Below are 22,802 nucleotides of genomic sequence, written 5' to 3'. Positions count from 1 at the left end.
CTAACCTCTACTGCTCACAGCACTGGTAAGCACTCATTGATTTTCTTGGCATACTAGACCACTATCATGTGGGTAGCTAGCAGAGATTGACCATATTTATGGGATCATAAATCTGTGATCCTTTTATGTCACTTACTTAAGCTGTAGTACTGCAAAATCAGTTCAGCCTCTATAAGAGAACTGTGGGACTTGATCCCTTGCTTTAAAATCTAAGTAGTAAATGAATGTAGGATAGACCTGGGAATGTCTGAGGCCAGCATGAGTGCCAAAATAAGCAGCCACTGCTCATGTTTATAAATTAATAACGGTCCAGGGCATGGAGAAAGAGCATGCAATAACATACAGTATAATATACTGTAGTGCCTACCTAAATCTTCATAGTTCCTCCTACTAGAACACTTAATTTTTTCACGGCGAATTGCATCTACCATGGGGTGTCTTTATACTGTGTATTCTCATTGAAGTGTCTTCTGTAATTTTGGGGATGGTAGTAAATAAGGAAAGCAAACATCATTTTGGAGCATGCAGGAAATACTGTTGAACAAGATTAAAAGAGTTTAACAGTGTTCTGTCTAAAGAAGCTGATCATTTGACAGGAACCTCAGTGGAAAACTTTTGTCATATGTAGGTCCACTGGGGTTACGTTTGAGCTAAAATAGGACAATGATAAAATTTCGTAAGTGCAAAAGATCTGCTCTCAGAGTAGTTCAAGGCTGAACCCAGCCTGGCTCCTTTATAAAATGCAATGACTGACTTTGCAATAGTCAGCTTCTGGAGGGCAAGTCACTGTGGCCCTCCAGTTCTTATCTCTGTTCGCAGAGACACCCTGTGAAACAGCAACTGCACAGTGCAGCTGGGGCTAAGGAAGATGCAGTTCTCACAGGGTAAGGGCTGGGCGTGACAGGGCAGGGGTCAGGCAAGCAGAGAAGTGCCAGGGCTGAAGGCTGTTTCAGCAGGGAGGAGGATGGAGTTTGTCATCTGCTCCCAATAAAGAGTGAAAGAAGCAACATGAATAGCCATAGTGGCTCTGCAGTGCCCTGGCAACTTCTTAAACACACCTCCCTGGAGAAATTTCTGTCAAAAACAGGCTCTGGGGAAAACTCTAAGGCTTACCATGAATTGTATTTGGTAATATAAAACTGAATCTAAATAGTTTAAGACTTTGTATCTCAGCAGTCCTACAGGTACATTGAAGGTGCATAACTCAAATTTCAGTCTCGAGCTTATGCCTTACGCTCCGCATGTAGGTGTCTTAGTCCTCATCTAAGTACATGAACTCGGGCTCTGCCCCGGAATTTGCTATAGCTTTTCCTGTGTGAAATGAGGAAAGTGTGCACATCACTTTGCTAGAGAGGAAATTGTGCACTGGAACAATATTATTTGTTTACCCTAAAACTAGGTGAAGTTCTATCCTTTGTGTATCTGAGAACTGTGCAAATGTTCATTGCACACATGCTGTCCAAAGAAATCACTACTTTTACAGGACAGTTACTCTTATTTCTAGTCACTGCTTTATGTAAAGGCCAAGACATAAAATTATGGGACTTGCATTTACCAAACACAGCATTGTTGGTTAATAAATCAGATGAAGTAAGCAAGGAGACTTAAAACAGTATATTCCCCTTTCCTACATCCAGCTGGACAGACTTGAAGAAAAGCAGAGAGAGACATATCGGCGCATGCTGGAGCAGCTCCTGTTGGCAGAAAAGTGCCATCGCCGCACAGTTTATGAGCTAGAAAATGAGAAACATAAACATACAGATTACATGAACAAGAGCGATGACTTTACCAACCTCTTGGAACAAGAGCGGGAGAGGTGAGTATCCAAGACGGTGCAAAGAGTATCCCTCGTATTTGAGAGCTTGTTCAGCAGTGACATGGTCTGATATTTTCTGTGTTTAAATGACACTAAACTCATGTGTAAACTATCTGTAAATGTTGGTGCACTTATGTTACTAGTAAGTACATTACTGTGCAAATCTAGAGTTGGAGGAATACCACCAAGTGTTCGTCTAGGGTGCGCTTGAATTAAGAAACAAATTTGTTTTGAATTACTCATGCCCGTTTTGGGTTCACCTTCAGGTAGCTTTTGATCAGATGTTATTTATGTTGGCTGCGTTTGAGGCTGGCATGCTTAGCTAAGTGCTGCATTTCATGAAGGACAGGGCACTGTTTGTCACAGCAGGAGGACAGTAAGGAAAACCACAACACACATTAGGATACTGGCACACAAGTGGTAGGGATTTTGCCATGCCCTTCACATTTAGGCTTGCAAAGTCACAAGCCATTTGCATTATTTTTCATATTTTTGGAGTCACATGCCTCAGGCAAGTTCTGTGTTCCCCTGGAAGAAATTATTTTTATGTCTTATAAAACATGCCCAGCCTGCAATGGACTTTCTGCAGTGTTTATCTCACAGGCTTATGTACTCCAGGCTTTTTTCTTCCAGTGTTTGTACTCCTTGTGGGAGTAACTTGTTCTCTGAGGCTCTAAGAAAACAAAAAGCACCTATCATAGGTGAAGAATGAGCACTTGCTAACAGCCTCAGTTTTTCAATGTGGAATTTTCATGCTCATACCAAACTGCTTGAAATCAATCCACAACTTTTTAAAAAAAGCTCTCAGAAAAATACGTAAGGCAAGTTCAAAGAAGAAATGCTTTTGAGGAAACCACAGTCTGGTGGTGGCAGGCATTTGCAAAAAGCCAGGAGCTAAATTGTTTTGTGTATTTCCTGAGCGCAGTTCAGTGCCAGCTTTGAGTAGGTGGCACATAAGCTACAGTGACTGTATTTCCTGGTTTAATAGCTGCTGGTTTTCTGTCTCTGCATTTTCCTGGGTTGATTGGAAAACTTTAAAGGACAAAATTGTTTCTGGATCTTAGCAATTTGAATCGTTTAGCAGAAAAATAAAAAAAATAAAATAATTGTTCTATTTCCAAGGAGCAATTTCACATCTGATTCTCATAGATGTCATTTTTTCTCTATGCAGAATATCCATGCAGGTGTGGACATTCAGGCAATAAATGCTACAAAAGTAAAAGTGGTATTAAAATACCATTTACATTTGTCTTTATATTTTATATTCACTTTAATTTGACAATTATTGCTGTCCTATTATTCCAGCTCAATTCATGGAGGCTGCTATGTACCCTCAGATCATAACCTGTTTTGAACAGACTTCCTTCAATGAATTAATTGAAAAGCTTTTTGTCTCACATTACTACCACTGAAATATCAAGTCCCATCTCTGTGGGTATTTTCTGATACTCTTCCTGCTCTCTCGTTTCTTTTAAACTTCAGGTTTTCTTCATTCTATATTTTTTGTAAAAACAGCAATAAAAAAAGAAGTATTTGAATTTGAACTTCTATTGAAAGCAGATCTTTCAGAGCAACTAAATCCCCTGGCTTTAGTTGCCAATGCCTCTGTACTGGTGGCTGCAGGGGAAGAATTGCAGGCCTGAAGCCCTTTGGATTTATGTTGAGTGACACGAGAAACCTGATGTTTGCTATTTAAACCACTCTGTTTGTCTAAGGCACTAATAAGAAAATTCATTTCAAGTTTAGTAGTGACCAAGCAGGGAGAACATGGCATGCAGGCAAGCACAGAAAACCACTCATGCATGTCTGTCCCTCTTCAAGGTCCTCCTTCCAGGTCACTGGCAAAACAGATTAGCAAAGTCAGGATGGTTTGGAAACCACACATTAGTGTATAGTCTTAAATGATCTCAATGCCTCATCTTTGTTTGCTAAGTGCACATGAAACTGAGGCTGCACCCACATCTTTGTAGGTATTAAAAAGTGGAAGTAGTATTGCTTGAGAGCTATATTCATGGCAAAAGAGAAGGTGATGGGATGACTTCTCAGGAAAGCCCCGCAGTGGTAATCAGCAATAGATTTTTGTCAAAAAGAAGGAGTTTGTACTGGAAAGATTAAGTTACAGTAGCTTAAAACATACAAAAAGCCCCTCTAATATTCACTTAATCTGCATATTGGGACAGAAAAGTGACCTGCCCAAAGGCATTTCTTAAGGATCCTGCATAAGCATTCTTATTTTATAAGTACCACTATATATAATCTATTTTACTGTGGTGCTTTGAGGCTTGGGGCTTATTTTGTTAAGAGCTGAACAGCCATGTAGTCTCCATGAAAAAAAAAAAAGGGACACCAAGGTGAACTTTGCCTGTCAGCCCCTCTGCTGCACTTGCAGTTATAGTGTTAATGAGTCAGGGTGAGCCTGAGGAAGAGCAGTCCTATGGGACAGCCATCTCATAGCAGTCTGGTATAAGGAGAGCAGGAATAATTTCTATCCTGGACTCAATGTGATTTCTTTCCTCACAGTATTTTACCAGTCTTTCCTGATCACACCAACTTTTACAGGCCACATTTGCTCTTGCTGCTCTGTGAAAGTCTCAACAAGATAAAAAAAGAAATTCTTTAAGAGCAGAAATATGCGTCAGTTCTAACATATTTCTAGCACTCTCTTAACGTATTTACTCTGGAATATTGTTTTTTTACATACACTTTCATGCGTTATCTCTAATCCATCCACAACAGCATGATATGAAGGCAAATAGTCCTTGTGAAGGAGCAAGTATTAGGTCAGCCTTGCACAGGAAGGAATTAACAGGAAAACATGATTTACCAGGAATAGTTGTGCATGAAAGAAAAGATAAAATTGTACACAGGATATTCAAAATGTAGGCACCTAGGAGGGGTAAATGGAGAAAACTGGCTGTTGATGTTGGCTCTGCAACACCAAGTGCAACTAAGCTGCAGAAAGGTTGTGGAAAAGGTTGGCATGTTACAGCAAGAGAGTAGCAACAACTGTTTGCCAGACGGAGATGAAAGAAATTTGGTACTTTTAGTGGAAGGTGCTTCTACAGACATGGTGGCTGTGCAAAATTCCATATGGTATGTTGTAATAATATCTAAAAATGGGAATGTTTTGAAAATTAGGGACATTTTCTATTTTTATCTTTTGACCAACATTCCCATATTCCACACTTGCCCATCTCAGCTGCTGTTCCTATAACATTAAGTTTTCCTTGGGCATCTCCTACCCTGGAAATGCAAAAGCAGCCATCTTTCTGGAGCCTTCTGAAGAGGCTGCGAAACAAGGAGAAGAGCTGGAGGCCCCTGGGCCCCTTCAGAGACTGTTGGTGGCAGATGATGGGGTAAGGAGTCTCTGGTTTGGCAGGTGGAGAATGAGGGTCTGACTGGAGTTGCACTGGAAACTGATCTTCAGAGTCAAGCACAAACTTCCTTATTTGATTAGCTGGACTTTTTCCTCTGGTGGGAAAGGGGAGAGATCTGTGTAGTCTCTGCACTGCTTCCATCTCTTAATTGACCTAGGAGATGAGGCTTAAAATCATGACATTTTTAGAGGTGTTAATCTCTGAAAAAAAATTGCATTGTACTCTTCTTCTAATCCTGTTTGTTGACAGCACATTTTGCTGCTATTAAAAGCACTGGAAAGCTCCCATTGGTTTTAATGGTTCAGAAACAGCCTTGTGGTGAGAACCACTGAGCCAGTCCTCCAGGACAGAGGGCAGAAATAGCCTGAAAGCCTTCAAAAATGGGGGGAGGAGGGAGTTTCTTTCATATGCATGGGACGTGGTTTGCTGAACAGAGGGTGTGATGTGGCAGAAAGGCTTTGATGGAGCTCCCTAAGGGAGATTTGTGCAACTGCTTCGTGAGTAATTTGATCATTTCCAGCACAATCCCTGGGACTGCTGAGATTTGTTTACCTCACCACAAAACGCATCAGAAAATATACACCTAGTATCTAATGGAAGTGTTTTCTGAAAGCATTGATATTATGTTTAGTCACATCTTATTGTAAGACTTTATTCAGTGAAGTGATGAGGATTTAAAATTGGCTTTTTCCTTGCTTCAAATTATTCTTTACAACCACAGTGACAGCGTTCCCAGTGCACTGAAGCATTTCACATTTTCCTCAAAGGCAAGACTGGGGATTCAGTCTGTACTTCCTAAGCAGTGCCCTGCTAAATCTGGTTTTAGTTAAACCCTCTTTTTGAAGTACATGGCCATAATTAGATCTGCTTAGAGGAGACAGCAGGACTGTGACCCCAGATCTTTCCTCCACAAAGTTTCCTTTCAGTCTTTGAGTAAAATTGTCTCCTCTCTGACTCCCCCATCGCAGCACCCCCAGCAAGGAATGCACTGGCAAGTCCCTCGGAGGTCTGTGATAATACATTCCTCTCGGCTTTGGTCATCCTGGCACCAAGATGCTCTTGGCTGCTCTGCTGGTGATGTAATTCTGGGCCCACATCACCTGCAAAGGAAACTGATCTGTGAGCAATAAAGCACACAGCCTTCTTGAAACAAAAATGGGAGTGTTGATGTTAGCAAGTTTTTAAAATCTTTTTTCCCCCCCTTTTTGCATTTCTGCTTTTATTTCCAAAGCTCCTCTTCTCCCTTTTCCCACAAAATGGCAGTACCAAGCATTTCACTGGGAAGTGCTTGATTTGTTTCCCTTTATTTCATGGACCCAAGCAAGTGTGAAGGCTGGAGTGAGACATAGCTTGGAGATTTTGTGTATGTTACCTTTCCAGTTTGCAATCTCTCTTGATTTTTTATGAAGACTGTAAAATAAAGAAGCTGGCAGGAAGACAGAAGGGCAGAGTATCTATCAATTACTTCTTTAGAGAACAGTCAAGCCAAAAGTATGAAGTGTTCAGGGCTAATAAATCTCTGTGATTTACCAGTTTAAGGCAAATTCTGTGGTGAGAATAGCCCCATACAGAGATCTTGGGGTTAGGTGTCTGATGCAAACATATAGCACAGATTTTAGCCTGCAACTGTGTAATCTGCTGGTGATTCTTTTAAAGTCTGGAAATTAAGTTACTTTACAGAAAGTTTTTGCCTTTTTTTTTTTTTTTCTTTTAAGAGTTCTTAGCCATATTTGTACTCTGGGTTTTTTCTCATATGGAGACTGTTTCTCTGTCCTGGTTTCCAAACTGTGACCCCAAAAAAGGAAAATCCAGCCCAATGGGACTGTGGGAATTCACTACTGCCTACAGTAGTTACTCCTCTTACTGAACATTACTGGCTAAAGTAGAGCACTGAGTCACTGTCTACATTTCAGTAAGTGCATCTCTAAACTTTTAATCTTATAATGTAGAAGACAACAGTACAGGTTTTATTCTTTTCTTGTAGGCTGACACACTCTCTGTATGGTTTGGAAACACTGGCTATTTTCTGTCAACATAATACATTCACAGGATCACAGATCACAAACTCTGTGGTAGTCTATTAAAAGAAATAAATGAAAAAACCTGGAAATGACAAATACAATTTCTGCACAGTTAAGTAAATCTGAAGGTCATCCATTTTGCAGGTGCTGTTTAACAGCTTTAGCTGACTGGAAGGCAGCAATGGCTCAGAGTTTATGTTTTAACTAATGAATCTGGTCCCTAGATGCAACAAAATGGCTCCAAAGGTAATTTAAAAATGAGAGGACAAACAGCCACATCTGACTGTGGAGAAGCAATATGAAAAGTACTGCAAGTTTTACAGAATGTGAAGCTTGCCACGAGCTGGGACTAATCCAAATCCATCTCTTGACACTTGGATAGTCCTCAAAACTGTCCAGTCTTTCAGTCACTTCTGGGATTACATAAAATGGCATCATGTGTTGTTTCAGCTATTCTTCCAAAACTCTTTCTAAGTAGGCATCAGGTTCACAGCCCTTGAGAGAGAATTATTATACAAAACTATATGTAATTCATTATTCCCAGCAAGTCTGCTTGCTAAAATCATCAATTCAAATGCTTCCAGGGTCAGGCGGGGGGAAAAAATGACTTCATTCAAAATCTACTCACGAACCCAAACTCTGTCCAGGGTGCAATAGGTAACAATTTTAACGTTTAAGAGCCCTTTGGCATGTTTCAGAGTTATTATACTACTGAAATAAATATCAGTTCACAGCTCTACTGAGGCCATCTTTTTAAGTTGTCATTTTTTAGGCAAAGAAAACAAGAACTGAATCAGGGTCATGTAGGGAAAATTGCTTCCTCATTCAGAAAGATTAGAAACAGGTTTCAGTTGAAGTGCCAGGTTTCAGTGAATTTCTTAAAAAATTAGAGAGATGCCACTTATTTACATGTATAAATCTGTGCTAATAAGCACTCAAGCTTGAATATCTTGGATATTTGCTTTATGTTTACATGGAAGTTTACCTGTATGGAGGTGAAAAGAATGATTAGCGAAGAATATGATTTATTATTTTGATTAATGTCTTACAAGTATTCAAGACCTGTTCTATATGGTCAGATAACTTCCACTAAATTGTGTGAAGAACGTCAAGATTTCATCTGTCTAGGGAGGCTATTCTGACTCATTAGCCCTACACAGAAGCTTTTCTAACCCTAAACAGATGTAATTATCTATCTTTTATCATCTGAATATCAGGCTGTTCCTGCATGACTTGTTTTAAAATGATGCATAGCTTTCAACATTTTTTCATTTTGCAAGTTACTGGGTGGGATACAAACCTGGTTTCCAAAAACAGTAGAGGCAAAACAGTGTCCATACTGGTGAAAGGCAGGTGGGTGGTGTGGAGCGTAGGGCACTGCTGCCTGCAGTTGTTGCAGAATTCACGCTGTGGGCCCTGCTAGTCCTACAACAGAGAAGAGTGTGTCCCAGTCTGACTGGCTCTTGTCATTATCTGACAGACCAAGTGCTGCTGTTGGTCCAACTTGCTTTTGGTGGCAAGCACAATTGCTTTGTGTCCATCATTAACACACTGAACTCTCTACATCCAGCTTCTTCAGGTCTTAAGAAATAACTGATCTGTAAAAACGCCAACCTGATGCTGGATTTTATAAGCACAAAGATGGCATTGTTGCAATTCCTTTGAAGTCAGTAGAGCTCTTCTTGATTAATAGGATTAATGAGAATCAGGGATAAAATTCTGAAAATGTTAAAACAGTGTGTGCATTGTATCTGTAGAAGTGTACCTAGGCATATATAAATGTATTACATACAGCAATTTCTTAAGCTCCTGCATAAGAGTTTGGTCTCCAGAAAAATAATTTATCAACAATATTTATTTCCTGTTTGATTCTATTTTCATATAACTTCTATATGCCAGGATGCATAAACCCTGCAGTTATTCAGAGGGCAACACAGACAGGACAGAAAGAAATTTTAAGGCAAGCAGAGACAAGAAGAGCACATTCTAATTCACACTTAGTGTATGAAATTGGCCTAGTTTCTCCTTGCTTGTTCTCCATCTGAGTACATATATTTTCCCTGTCCTTTTCTTCAGCTGTTCAAATATGCAACAGGCTGGTGGTTATGATATTACCTTGGAAAAGGGTAGTACAAGCTGAAATGGCTTCAGGCTGAGGAGAGAAATAAAACCACGTATGCAACTTCCTGGGCAAGTAATGCACATTGCAGGCGCTGGTGCAAGATGCAGTCCCCTTGCAAGTCTCCCTTTGGATGGAAGCATCTACGGCTCCCTTTCTTGTATGATGCCTGTGGTCAGTCTGTGTCTCCATGGTCCTCAGATGAAGCCCCTCACCGTTACATGTGTAAAGACATGTATCTCATGAGGCCCAAATAACCTCAGATGGAGAGTGATGTTCGTCTCAGGCAAGATGATAGGACTTCCAAGGATGTGCAACATGCAAAATACAAGATCTGCAAGATACAGTTCTTCCCAAAAATCAGATTTATATGTATGTTGGTTTTTCTATCTTTCTCTTTTACAATTCTTCATTAATTGAAATCCACAAATCTATGTGAGTCTTTATTTTTTTGTATCCTGTTATAAGCAACAAGTAGGAGGTTAAAACACCAGGCTCAAATCCTGGGAGAGTCTATCTCCCGGGTGAGTGCTGTGGGGTGTACAGTGGGGACAGTCTCTTCTATAATTGCCTCTCAATAGACACAAATCTTCTAATGCAAGCAGCAAAGATAAGAATTCACAGTTGTGGTGGGTTTTGTTGTTTGTTTGTTAGGGGAGAAGAGGTGTCCATTTATGTTGCATCTCTGGAAAACTAAAGAACTAGCAAAGGTGAAGTTGTGATATGGCTATGGTGGGTAGGTGTGTTTTCCTTTGTGTTCAGGGCAAGAGCTGAGGCTTCTGGCATGAAAATTAACAGAAATACCTTCATAGACTTTCAGACTGACAGTTGGGACATAGTGTATTAGACTGTGGTGCGACTGCCAAGATTACTCAGTGCTGATGTTAAAATCTATCAGTATCTTTTTAGTTCAGAAAATCAGCTGCTAACTGCTCTTTTACAGCATTTGATAATTTTACTAGGGATTCATTATTTACCAAGTTACTGAATATGGTGTTCATAGGAAGTCATACCTAAAAATCAAGAAGGAATCTTCATGAGATTATTTACTTTTCTGTGCTTCTATAGGTGTGGATTGTTTTATCCTTGTGTCACGCTGTGACTGAGGTGGCCAAGTATGATATAAGCCAGTGCACACATAGCCTGTATTTCTAAGAAAATCTGAGACCCTGCATTGAGGAAAATGGAGTTCTAATATTGACTCCACTTGAGCAGACTCTTTTTCTCAAGCTGCACTGCTGTTGTAAGCTGTGTGAGCTTTTCCATGCTTGACTAACCCCATGCATGCAATTATATGAATGATGCTGCTTCCTAAATCCAGATTTTAAAACACTTCACTCTTATTTTTTTAACACTCTCCCATGTTTGAATCCCTGTCATGGTGACTCCAGACACCATCACTTGCGTTGCTTGGTGCTAAGACAAAGCAGCAATTCTACAGAGCCTGTTTTCTCTTGGTTTTTTTCCTGCCCACTTGCTTTATTCACTCCACCAAATACATTTTTTTCACTGGCGTAGCAAATGGGAAGCAGTGAGGTGGATGTTTAGTTTTAGGTGTAGGACTCAGGTGCCTATTGATCCCAGTCAGTCACTGGATCACCTTGCTTTAAGGAGGAGTCAGTAAGAAGCACAAAAGGAAAGGAAGTCCAGAAAAGCTCATGAGGAGTTAAAGCAGTGGGGCAAGAACTGAACTCATAGAACTGGAAGGTAAAGGACAAAGAATAGCAAAGAGGCATGTTTAAGTCAGGGGATGGCAGACGTGAGAAAAAGAATATGGGAAGTATCTAAATTATGAGATTAATAAGAACAGAGGGAGTGGTGAGGGAACTAGCTGTTGGCAAAAGCAGAGAGCTGTAGAGCCTTCCAGTTGGATGGCAGAGAGAAGGAAGATGGCAGATGAAGATGGAAGATAGCCTGAGCTGCAAGCAAAGACATATATAAAAATACAGCAAAAATGAAGCAGAAGCCATCATATTGATGATGTTGCTTGATGCAATATAGCACAGGCTCTGGGACTTCCCAGAACTTGTTTGCACCAACAGATGATACACTTTAGGAAAGAAAGTAATTCTGCCTTAATTTTCAGTTTCCAGTTAGGGAATATTTAGCAGTGTTCTTTATGAGTTACTTATTGACACACCTAAAAATGTGACTTTTATCTCTAGATGGAGTATTTCTGTTCTCTAAATCCACACTCAGAGAAGTCAGGTGTGGGGGAGGCCGCAGGAGGTGCAACAACAGAGAGCCAGCTGCCAACAGACAAGCAACATATGGATGAAAGTCAGTCAGGCTTAATTCATGTCCCAGACCCATCATGAGCAAAAGAGGCCAAGACACTGCTAAAAGACCCAAGTATCTCCTGGTAAGCTGAGAAAAAACACGGCTCTCCCTGCTCTCAAAGCCTCAAGTTCACTCTTCCACATCATTTTTCGACATGAACATCTAGCAAATCGAAAGTGAGCAATTTAGAAAAGCAAGCGTGGAGACCAGATAGGTGAAGATAGTATTAGCGGATGCTCTAATAAAGCATAGATACGTGAAGCAAGCAATGCTAAAACTGGCAGGTCCACAGGGGGCAGCAAGGAACCGTTCTGCCGTGTGCACTTGCTTCTCTGAGGTCCTGGACACCTCTTCCTAGGGCTCCAGAGATGCTTTGGTCAAAGGGCCACAGGCTGTTTCTATTACACTGTTGGTGCTTGTTCACAAAGCAATGATCTAATCATACTTTAAAAGAGTATCCTTGACATAGACAGGTTCTACTTCAGCTGTAATCACTTTTCCTTCAGGGAGTCCCACCAGTACTGGAGATACTGAGCTTTCCCAGATATCAGAAGGATACACACAAATGTTAAGGAAAAAAAAAACAAAAACCCAAACAGAAGGGGGGGAAAAAAGTGGAAAGGAAAACAAAGCCAGAAATGCTTTTGTTAAACTTCTGAATCATGTTTCCACAAAAGACAGCAGATCCTAACAGGGCGATTTTCATGCTGCAAAGAGAAAAAGCATTTAAAATCTAGGGAGCATGACTTATTTAGAAAGATCTGAGGAGTAATAACAAAGCCTGTGTGCAAATGTGTGTGTGTGCTTGCACCATTTCTTTAACAGCTGCATGAACAACCTGTTTTAAATAAGACCAAAGGTGAACAAAGCCAGTTGTCAGTGCAGCTCACCAAATGAAGTTTTTTAGTGTGCATGACGTATGCCATATAAAATGTATTGCCTGAGATATAACAGCACAGAGTCCAACTTGAAGTCTTTTTCTCAGGCCTTTCCTACAAAATCATGTTTCAAGAATTTACTGTATTTATCCCCATTACTTATTTGTCTCCAAAAGGCCTGATGGATCACCTTGGTCACTAGATCTCCAGCAGCAAGTTAAAATCAGCCTTTCCCCTCTCCCAGTATTCAAAGTTTTCATGTTCAAGATGCTACTGAATGCATTAATATCTGTTATGCTCAGAGTATGCAGCTGGCTAAGTAGAAAATAGAGGACAGGTCTGACTTACCAAATGAGTTTGACTTAGGAAGGAAGAAACCCACCAAAATAATGATGGAAAATTTGCAGTGCTTTAGAGGTGTTTTGAACAAAAAAACCAAGTCTGGCAAACAGCACAGCATACTTTTTCATATATGTAAGTAAACACAAAATTGGGAGAAGTTTTGTGCTGCACAAACAGAAATATCTGGGCTTTTCATAACATCTTAGAGAAGTTGGAAACAGCTGCAAGCGCTGCCTTCACTCTAAATGTTACATGTGCTTCTTCACTGAAGATAAGAGCCAGCAGAGAGTGGGGCAGCCTGCTGGGAAGGTTACAAAGCCTTCTTTACAGAGAATTTTATAATCAGGCAATCATCTGTTAGAAGTCCCTGAGATCAACAAGAAGAATCCACTGCTGTGCAGAGGTTAGTGATTTATTAAAGAGAGCAACTTATTGAATAAATGTGTAGTGTATTAGCACATCATTAAGTAGTTAAACCAATTCCATCCTTTGCTTCCCAGTTACTCTTCTCTATAGCTGACAACTGTGACAGATACACAGCACAATCTCTGACTTTCAGAGATGAGCTGGAATTTGGTATTCCTATCTATTCTCTCCCCTGCTTTTATTTCTTGGTGTTTTTCTTATCTGGTCTTACAAAGTTGCAAGTGCTGCTTTACTCAGGAATGTGTTTCTTGGAATACTTCATCACAATGAAAGCATAAACAGAAAGATTCATGAAATTCTGGGGAGCAAGTTAGATCTTCCCAGCTTTTGATGTGACTTAAAAGTGAAGGCACTTTTGAGAAATAATGATACATGGAGTACCTTTACCATAGAATCACACAACGGTTTGGGTTGGAAGGGACCTTTTAAAGATCATCCCGTTCCAACCCACATGCCATGGGCAGGGACACCTTCCACAGGCAGGGACACCTTCCACTAGACCAGGTTGCTCAAAGCCCCGTCCAGCCTGGCCTTGAACACTGCCAGGGATGGGGCAGCTTCTCTGGGCAACCTGTGCCAGTGTCTCACAACCTTCATAGTGAAGATTCTTTTCCTAAATCTCCCCTCTTTCAGTTTGAAGCCATTCCCTCTTGTCCTGTCACTACATGCCCTTGCAAAAAGTCCCTCTCCAGATTTCCTGTAGGCCCCTTTTAGGTACTGCAAGGCTGCTATAAGGTCTCTCCGGGTCTTCTCTTCTCCAAGCTGAAGAAGCTCAACTCTTTCAGCCTGTCTTCACAAGGAGAGGCTCTCCAGTCCTCTGATCACCTTCATGGACCCCCTCTGGAATCACTCAAACAGGTCCACATCCTTCTTTCATTGGGGGCCCCAGAGCTGGATACAGTACTGTGATGGGATCTCATAAGAGTGGAATAGAGGGGGAGAATCACCTCCCTTGGCCTGCTGATCATGCTGAGCGTTTGGACTTCATGAGACAGTGATCATTTCTGGCCTGGAAACCCATTGTCCCCTCCATTCCTCATGTCATATCTTTACAAAGCTGACTGCTATAAACTCACAGTTCCTTTCCTAATAGAAGAATTAGGATCCTCTTGACATCCCTGAAATTTCTGCTGAGATGAGACCATGTGTGGCTTGCAGCTCCAGCCTGGCCCAAGCATGGCATCACAGACAAAAAAAGAGCCACAGCAGATATGAGGAGACATCTAGGAGGGTTGTGGACTTGAGAAAGGTGGGGGTTAGAAATAGAGTACAGAGATGAGAAGGAGCCTGGGACCAAACGGTGGGTGCAGTGGGACTGGATGAGTTGTGCAACAAGCGGGATGGGGTGTGTAACCAGATGCCCATGGGATGGGGTGTTTTACCAGAGACAGCACTGCCAGTGAGGCAGAGCCTTGCTCCCAGCTGCTTGTCTCAAACCTGTCAGCAGAGAGTTTCCAGCCTTGCCTGCAAAGTGCTGTATGCCTTTTTAGTATCAAACTGCCTTAAGGCTACCAACCTGCTGTTGCTATCAATTATTTTGTTGACTCAGAGTACAGACTTTTATGCAGGCAATCTGAAGGATCTGAACTCTTCTTGCAATCTCACTAAGTGCCTGTGCCACACCATTAAATTTTGATAGTGGATATTTGTTCTAGTGTTTGCCACTGTGTGTGCAATTTCCTCTTTTTTAAAGAATATGTTCTGTTCTACCAGAACAGTTCCTAGGATCGCAAAGGACACAGTAAGTAAAGAAGTGGAGTAAGCAGAACATTTGTCTGCTCAATGCATGCGATCATTTGTAATTGCACAATCAGGCACAAGTTTTGTACAGAAACCTCTGACACTGGAAAACCAGAAACATATTGAGATGCATCAGTTTTGCTCACAGGAAGCAACAATTTCTCTGTAGGACCCCAACTTCATGTTTTGGAAAGTATTTAGTAAATGAGGTAGGGGAATATAAAAAGGGAGAGAATGATTAAGGCTAGTATACGTTTCCCTGGAAAATGTGACTCTACCCATTGAGTTTGTGTGGCGGATTTCCTACATGGCACTAGTTAAATCATGTGAAGCTTATTTACATGGGTTGTGAATGGTTTTTACTCTAAGTCAGATTCTTGTTTTGGGAAGCTTGTTGGAGATCTGGGCTCTGACATGAAGGAGTCTGAAGCATGCACTTACTGGGCTGGAGGCAAAGGGGGCTGTGACCTGAGCACCTGCAACATCCACCCTGCAGTGCTCTGAAAAGCACATCCTGTACACCCCAGAGCAGGTGTCCCAGCCAATCCCTAGTCCCTTTGTGTTTCTATCTTCTACCCAGAAATGAATAATTCTGTTCTCAGCAGAGTCTTAAGAGCATGTGGTAAACAGGGCCTTGAATACAGAGCATAAAATTAATCACCAAGCTCCTGCTTTTCAAATGAGCACTGTCCAGGCTGTATGGTGAATGAGGTGAGAGTCGTAAGGGAAAATAACACAAAATTAGGTGCCCTCTCAAGATATAAACACACACTGGTCCATTTTTATGTGTAATATTTGACATGATATGCTTTCAGTGGTTTTGGGTATCGAAAGCTTCTTAAGAAAAGAGGAAGACGAATGGGAAGGCAAAGAGAGGGGAGAAAGGGAAGGGGAAAGAATAGATGAAGGAGAAGGAGAAAGAAAAACGGAAGGGAAAAGGTAAAGTGGGTTCTCATTCGCCTTGCAAAGACTTGGAAAAGTGACTGTGGGCAATCTAGGGAATCATTAGGCAAATAGGAGGAGTTCCTAAATTCTTTTATGTTGGTTTGGGAACAAAAGGGCTAACTTACAACTTCTTTAAAAAGGGAGCTAGCAGAGTGGTGCTTTTCAGACCTCACACAGACCTTCAGTTAGCCTTGCTACTATGCATGAATTTTCAAAACCAAATATGCGTGTATATTAAATCCACGGGGGATTTTCTTCATGTAGTCATGCTGTTACCAACTGATCTTAAGATCAGCCAGTGCTTACCGACAGTGGTACTGTCACTTCAAACACCAGGAAGACAACAGAAAAGCATTGTGAACTTCTCTTGAGTCAGAGGAACGAACTGGCAACTCGGGCTGGAGAGCATCGCTTTTGTGCATCCTAGCTTGGCTACGCGACAGCAATTCACATGCGTTCTCGGCGATCATATTCTTATTCCTTAATCGTTAACCTACACACTGTAAACCCGGAGGGGTCTGTCAATAATCAACTCCTGGGAAGCGACACTAAAACAAGGCACTGTCAGAACCGAGCAACAGAGCCACTTCAACCCCTTCCACCCCTCTGCCCCGCCGAGCCGCAGCGGCGGCTCCACCCCTTCCCTCTGCCCCGGGAGGGAGCTCACAATGCCGCGCCGACGGCACGGCCCCCCCCGACCCCGGCACAGCCACCCCGGACCGGCACCGACCCCGCGGCGGGGCGCAGCAGTCACCTTGCGGGGCGGGGGGACACGGCAGCTGCGTGAGGCGCCTTCCGTACGGCAGAGGGTGAGCTGGAGCGGGCCCTTTCCATTGGGTTTGGGGCTTTTTCTTTTTTGTAGCTTTTTTAAAAAAAGGTCTAATTATAAGGTAAGATAACTCCGTTTTTTTGTGGTTTTATTATTATTATTATTAATCTGAGCAGTGCTAATTGCTCCCGTACATGCGCACTGCACCGGTTAACCGAGAGTGCTGGACACAAGGTTGGAGTGAGGTCTGGGGGGGGAACGGGATGCCCGGGGCAGCCCTGCTCCCGCCGCGCTAAGGAGGCGGGAGGCTCCTAGCTGGTGTTAGTGAGTGTTTGGCTGGAGCCTGGGAGCTGCTCCCGGTGGGGTTGTGCTGCGGGACTGCCGCGCCCGGACAGCGCGTCCAGGGGTCAGGGAAGGATAGCCGCAGCTCGGAGACAGGTTTGGCAGATTCCATCGCTCGGCTGAGTGCTACTGCTTCCTTTCCTCACAGATGCCGTTTGCATGCATTCTGCTCATCCCCCTTCCCCTCCCCTGACCTGCGAAATTAACGTGGATATCATAATCGGGGGCTGGGAAAAAAAATGACTGTCCAGTTACAATACTATTTTTTAGCCTGAACTGGTTTTGGTCTTTTGTTCTTAAAGGACTTTGGTGCTTTTCATATGTGAATAAGGTATTGGAAAGGTGGCGGGACACTGAATCTAGTAGGTGTTCTTATTACAAAATAAGGCCTTTAGACACTGCTCAGTTGAAGTAAGACAGTTTCAACACAACTGAACTATTTCAGCACACTGGATTTTAGTTTTTACAAAATCAGAGTAAGAAACAAAAGGACGAGGAAAAATGGTCATAGAAGACAAGCAATGTGTTCTCCTAAATAAAGGAAACATTTCATTTCTTTAAGTGTAATTTGGGAACTGTCACGTAGTTTTTGAAGTAGCAACAATATTAATTTGCTTTTGATATAATCCACTACAAGCACTTCTCAGAAGTTAATTCAAGCAGTGAAGAATATGCAGGTTTGTACTCTTCAGCTTTATATAGCTGGTAGCCACAAAAAATTTGTCTTTAGAGTTACTAGAACCAATAACTGATTGTTTTTACAAGTTTTCATTTGTTTTCAGAGTTGACCCTGTCATAAACTGAACAGCAACTCGGGAAGTTCTGTAGCAGGGTCAGTCAAATATTTGTCTCTGTTCCTTGCCTTTCATGGATAGAAAGGAGAAAGTAACACAGATGTGCTTTATTCTTTTTCTTGCTATGGGGTCTGATCTAATTTACATCTTTTCTCCCTCAGTTGAGATGGATATGAGGGGAGGACTACAGCTGATGATTTGAAAGTGTTACCTAATTTTGAATTGCCCAGCTTGAGTGTTAGCCCTGATGGTTTTGCTTTCTAGAGAACCTGACCACCTTTTGTCTTTCTTTGATTTTAGCTGAAATACTAAGTGCTCAGAATCAGTGAAATTCAGCCTCTGGGTATCTCAGCCTGGCCCCAAACACAGAAGCACTCAGAAGTAGCCCTGGCATGCAGAAGATTTCCCGGTGGCTGTAGAAATAATCTTCAAAATCAGCTGTTGTACATTAACAGGAAAAAAATGAAGAGGGAACTCCTTTATTAAGTTAACCACCTCTTGCTGGTTTTCATTGTCCCAGGGGTCTAGCAAACAGCCTCTCACATCACTTAATGGGCAGCAGCTTTCTAGCTACCACTAGGAAGTTACCCAGTCTCTTGACTACATTTGCAGTAGCAAACTCTCTAGGGCTGAAGTGGAAAGATGAGCTTGTGTAGGCATTTACTTTTCCAGTGCTTCCTTGGGATTGCTGTGTGAATGGCAGAAATGCTGTTAGGGCCTTGGGAGGAAGCAGCCTTTATCAGTCAGCTCATCTTTAGAGTAACCAAGTCCTCCTTAAGGCACTTCTCTTAATACCCATTTACTGGCCATCCACAGACTAGAGTAGAAGTCATTACATCTCATTACAATGCACATTTCAGAGTTTAAATGACAAAATAAGGTACTACAGGAGCTACAGTAGATCTGTGGTGGCTCTGTGTGACAGCAGAAATGAGGAACCCTGTGGACCTCCAGGCTGTGTATGAACTCAGTGAAAAGGTCCTCCAAACACCCTTCCTGTTTTCCTTTTTCCCATCCTCTCCCTTTTATCTACTGCTCCTCCCGCTGCCCCTGTCCTGATGGCAGGGGGAATAGCTTTCCACCTCCCTCCAGACTGCCCTCCATATTAGCTCCTCCTTTGAGTGCTGCTTTAATCACCATGAGACACCTTGGGAAGCATGCATGGCTTAGGCTGTTTGCAAAGCAGGGAGCTAAACAAAGCCAATACAGCTGATGCCAAAATGTTCACGCATATGCAAACTGCAGAGGCAGCTCATGTCCTTTCAGGCCATCCTCTGGCTTGCCTTACCAGGGTTTTCTCGCACAGCTGAAAGCCCATTTCTACACTAGAGATGAGAAGCGTCTTATTAGTATTTATGATGTCTCACCTTGATGGAAGTACAGATAGAAAGGGCAATGCAAACACTATTATAATTTTTCAATAAATGTGTTGGGGGCTTTTCTCTTTAACATGCGCTGCTTAAAACTTTCTGAGGTGAATACTTTATTGAGGGGAGAGGAGCGTTTTTGGAAATCACTGAGCATCTTTCCCCTGATAACTGAAACTCCGTCATATTTTCTTGAAATATTGTAAGCCCCTTTGGAGAATGGCTTCTCATATCAGCTATCAGTCTGATAGCTGTGGTTTTAATAGTTCCTATTTTGATACATTTATTGTATTTCAAATGTAGTCATGAACTTTATGATCCTTTAGGAGGCAAGAAAATATTTACTGACAACTATTTGTAATTTCTTTTGTAATGTAAACAAGAACTAATGCTTAATTTAGGTAAGGTCTTGCTGCTACTACTGCTTTTACCATTTCCAGATAAAATAAATCCCATCTAAAATCCAGTAATGTCCATTGGAGCTCTCCAGGTATGAAACCATTGCAACGTCTTTCAAAGCACAAAAGCATTATTCTCCAGCTGTAAGTTATAATTCATGTTGAAGTCTTGCTTTGGTCTGAGAAGAGACATTATGAAAATAGTACTGTGCATCTCCATGGCTGAATTTGACATATGCAGAAATTGAATGGGAAGCACAGTGCATGTGGTTAGTGAAGGCTGTAGCTTTATTGATTCAATTAACTGATCAGCCTTATAGGGACTGTTAAACCACTCTGATGGCTAACCAGCAGACTCCAGCAAGAAGCCCTTCAAGTGCTCTGCACTTTTCATTGGAAGGAGCAGGTACAGCCATCCGTGTTCTTTGTCACGTCCTTCAGGGTGGACTCAGGGACTCACCACAGCAGACCAAAGCCCTGCCTGTGTTGGATACGTCTTTCCAACATACCCAATGTGCTGTTTTACAAACTGTGTCTACGCTGTAACTCAGAACAGCCTCTTATAAATACATTGATGCAATAACTGGACTTCCTGGCAGCTGGCACGTAGCTGAGGGCATGGGGCACAGTATGGTATTGGTCAGGTTTGCCTTAAGTCAAAATTGCCTCCACACCTGTAGGAGTGATTAGCCTTGAGCAAGGCAGGCAGCACAGGAACATAACCATAATAAAAGAAATAAAGCCACATTTCTGGAGGGATAGGGATCAGCAGCTGTCAGCATCCTGTCATGCATCTGATGATCAATCTGAAGCTCAGAGAAGGGAAGGGGAAGCAGAAAGATGTTGTGCACTGAAATGGTTCGGCACCAAACCCAAAGGAAGGAGGACAGGGAGGGTCTGGCTGCTGCCCATTCATTCCCATCTTCCTCTTTGCTGGCAGCTTCCAGCACACCATTCATGAAGGGTGGCTGGGGGTGTTTGTTTTTGACTGAGGCAGTTAACAGTTTGCACATACCCACACCTAAGGGTTTGCTATTTTATTGATCCAGTATACTGCCACGGCGAGTGTGGTCGTTATGAATGCTGGACAGTTGTAGGGCACCTGTTCTTCAAATCCTGTGGGGAGGACACATAGCAAGGAGAGGTAGAGACTGCACAGACTCTCATGGCAGCAGAAGACCATGTATTCAGGGAATGAATTGGGCTGCATGTTTTGACATGTTATGTGTAGTAACACATGGGAAAAAGAGGTGCTGCGCAGACCTCAGCAGGAGCAGGCGGTACAGCCCTCTCTCCACAGGGAACTGAAACAGATATGCTTTCCTCCTGTGGTCCATATGCCAGGCCCTTGGGACTCTTCTTGACGAATGCAGATTACCCAGTTGTGTCTGAATATTTCTTCCCATATCTAAAAAAAAACAACCCCAAACAAGCCAAGGGTGCAGTTGCTCTGGATAACACACTGTGCTGTGAGTCTGAGGTGCTTTTTGTACTGCATTGGAGCCTGTGCAGGTCTGCAAGACTTACCAAACATTAGCAGCAGCAGCAGTCAGATGAGAAGCCTGACAATAAATCAGTTGTGAGCATCAAGAGCGGACATCACCCTACAGTCCCTGAAATTCCAGTTTAACCACTGAGGTATGAGAGTTGTACAAAGATGGAAAAGCATGGGCAAGCTTAAACTCAGCTTTATTTTAGTGTTTAAAAGTAGCACCAAAAAGGTGTGCATTTTGTTTATTACTTTGGCATCTACCCAGATTTGAATGCTGCTTTCCTATCTATCCCTCACAGAGCCAGATTTTAGCAGCAGTTTTCCTGGACATGGCAAACAGAAATATTGTCAAGTATCTCCTGTGAAAGTTCACTTGTCGAATCTAGGACAGTCTAGTTTCACCATGTGAAAGCTGAGGCAGGATAAAATGCTGCAAGGTGCTTCCTGCCTTGTTTGGCACAGACACATTAGCCAATTCACCTCCTTGTATAGGCACAATTGCAGTGCTTTATTTTTTGCTTTTCCCAGAGAGGCCAGGCCAGTTATTCCCCTGGCCTCTCTGGGGAATAACTTACCTAGTTATTCCTCCCCCTTACCTAGCTAGCTCTCCTGCTAGGTAAGACAAGGCAACAAAAGTGCTGATACGCTCTCTTCACTTGCTCAGTCTCATCCCTGGCATTCCTTTGTCTTAGTTTAACAGATATTTGTTTTTTTTTTCACAGTCTTTCTTGGCAGTATTCACCAGTAGACTCTCAGGTAATCATGGGGGAATGTGTGGCCAGTGAATTATTTCTCACTCTGCTTAGCAGCCTGACTGGCAAGTACCACCTGCAGCAGCCGCGGTGTGAAAATCACATAAGTCCTTTATGAACAGCCTAAGAATTCAAAATCATAGGCAGTTTTCAGAGCATCTCTAGATAGGCTGTCAAGTGGCAAAAGTGGTAAAAAGAAAACAAAATGCTGTCTTTGGGCTTGTTGTTTGTTTTTTTTTTTAATTTATAGGGGTCACCTTAAAAGTTTCCTGTGGGACAAGGGAGGCTGGAAACATTCTCTGTTTTGAAGATCTCATATTCTTGCATATATATATATATATATATATATGTTCATGACTTTGTGAGATGGGTCATTTAGAGCACCACCAGGTTAGGGCACATTATTCTGCTGTGGTAAATAATATTTTGTGGAAGGGTGCATACTATGTCTTTAAAAATGTAGCCTGGGGGAATTAAGGGAGAGTTCTTGGCAGAAGCTCTTGTGTGAAGCAGTGTGATAGAGCAGCCAGGGAACATACTGCATGCTAATAAAGTTCCTTCATCAGTGTGAAAAGTGCACGCTCTGTGAGTGGCAGCGCGTCTTTTTTTACCTTTTGACACTCTAGCTTGACCCATAATGAGACATCCACCAGCACGACCTTTCAGGGCTTTCCAAAGAGCTGCCAAAGCTACAGAGGTTTTTTTGAGAATAATCTGTGACCCAGCAAGGTTGGCTACAAGTTTTGTTTGTTTTTCTCTCTCCTGCTGGTTCCTACTATTCTCTTACTGCCACATCCTATCCGACTCTTGTTTTCAAATGCATTCTTCAGCCTTCTCCTTCCCTACCTACTGCATCCTGTGTTCTGCTTTCTGACTTCCTTCTCTTTTCTTACAGCTTTTCTTTCCAGTTCCTGTTCATTCTGTTCCCCAGGAGCAAGGAGTAA

General features: G+C 42.2%; 1 protein-coding gene across 7 annotated transcripts in view; it reads left to right on the top strand.

Moving 5' to 3' along the window:
• The window catches only part of FILIP1 (filamin A interacting protein 1), a 128,747-nt gene that overhangs the window by 86,620 nt on the left and 19,325 nt on the right, over positions 1-22,802 (top strand). For 5 of the 7 annotated variants that reach the window (XM_062608213.1, XM_062608217.1, XM_062608216.1 and 2 more), the window contains one exon: positions 1,638-1,816. In XM_062608213.1, coding sequence (XP_062464197.1) covers positions 1,638-1,816 — 179 coding nt within the window. Of the gene's footprint in view, positions 1-1,637; positions 1,817-16,516; positions 16,835-17,042; positions 17,152-22,802 lie in introns of those variants that run through there. The other 2 variants (XM_062608218.1, XM_062608219.1) reach the window with 2 other exon arrangements.

Source organism: Pezoporus occidentalis, unplaced genomic scaffold (assembly GCF_034315485.1).
Source record: "Pezoporus occidentalis ecotype Australia unplaced genomic scaffold, CSIRO_AGI_Poc_V1 ctg13, whole genome shotgun sequence".
Lineage (NCBI taxonomy): Eukaryota > Metazoa > Chordata > Aves > Psittaciformes > Psittacidae > Pezoporus > Pezoporus occidentalis.
Note: the sequence above shows the minus strand (reverse complement) of the source record. Positions and strands in the feature narration are given on the sequence as shown.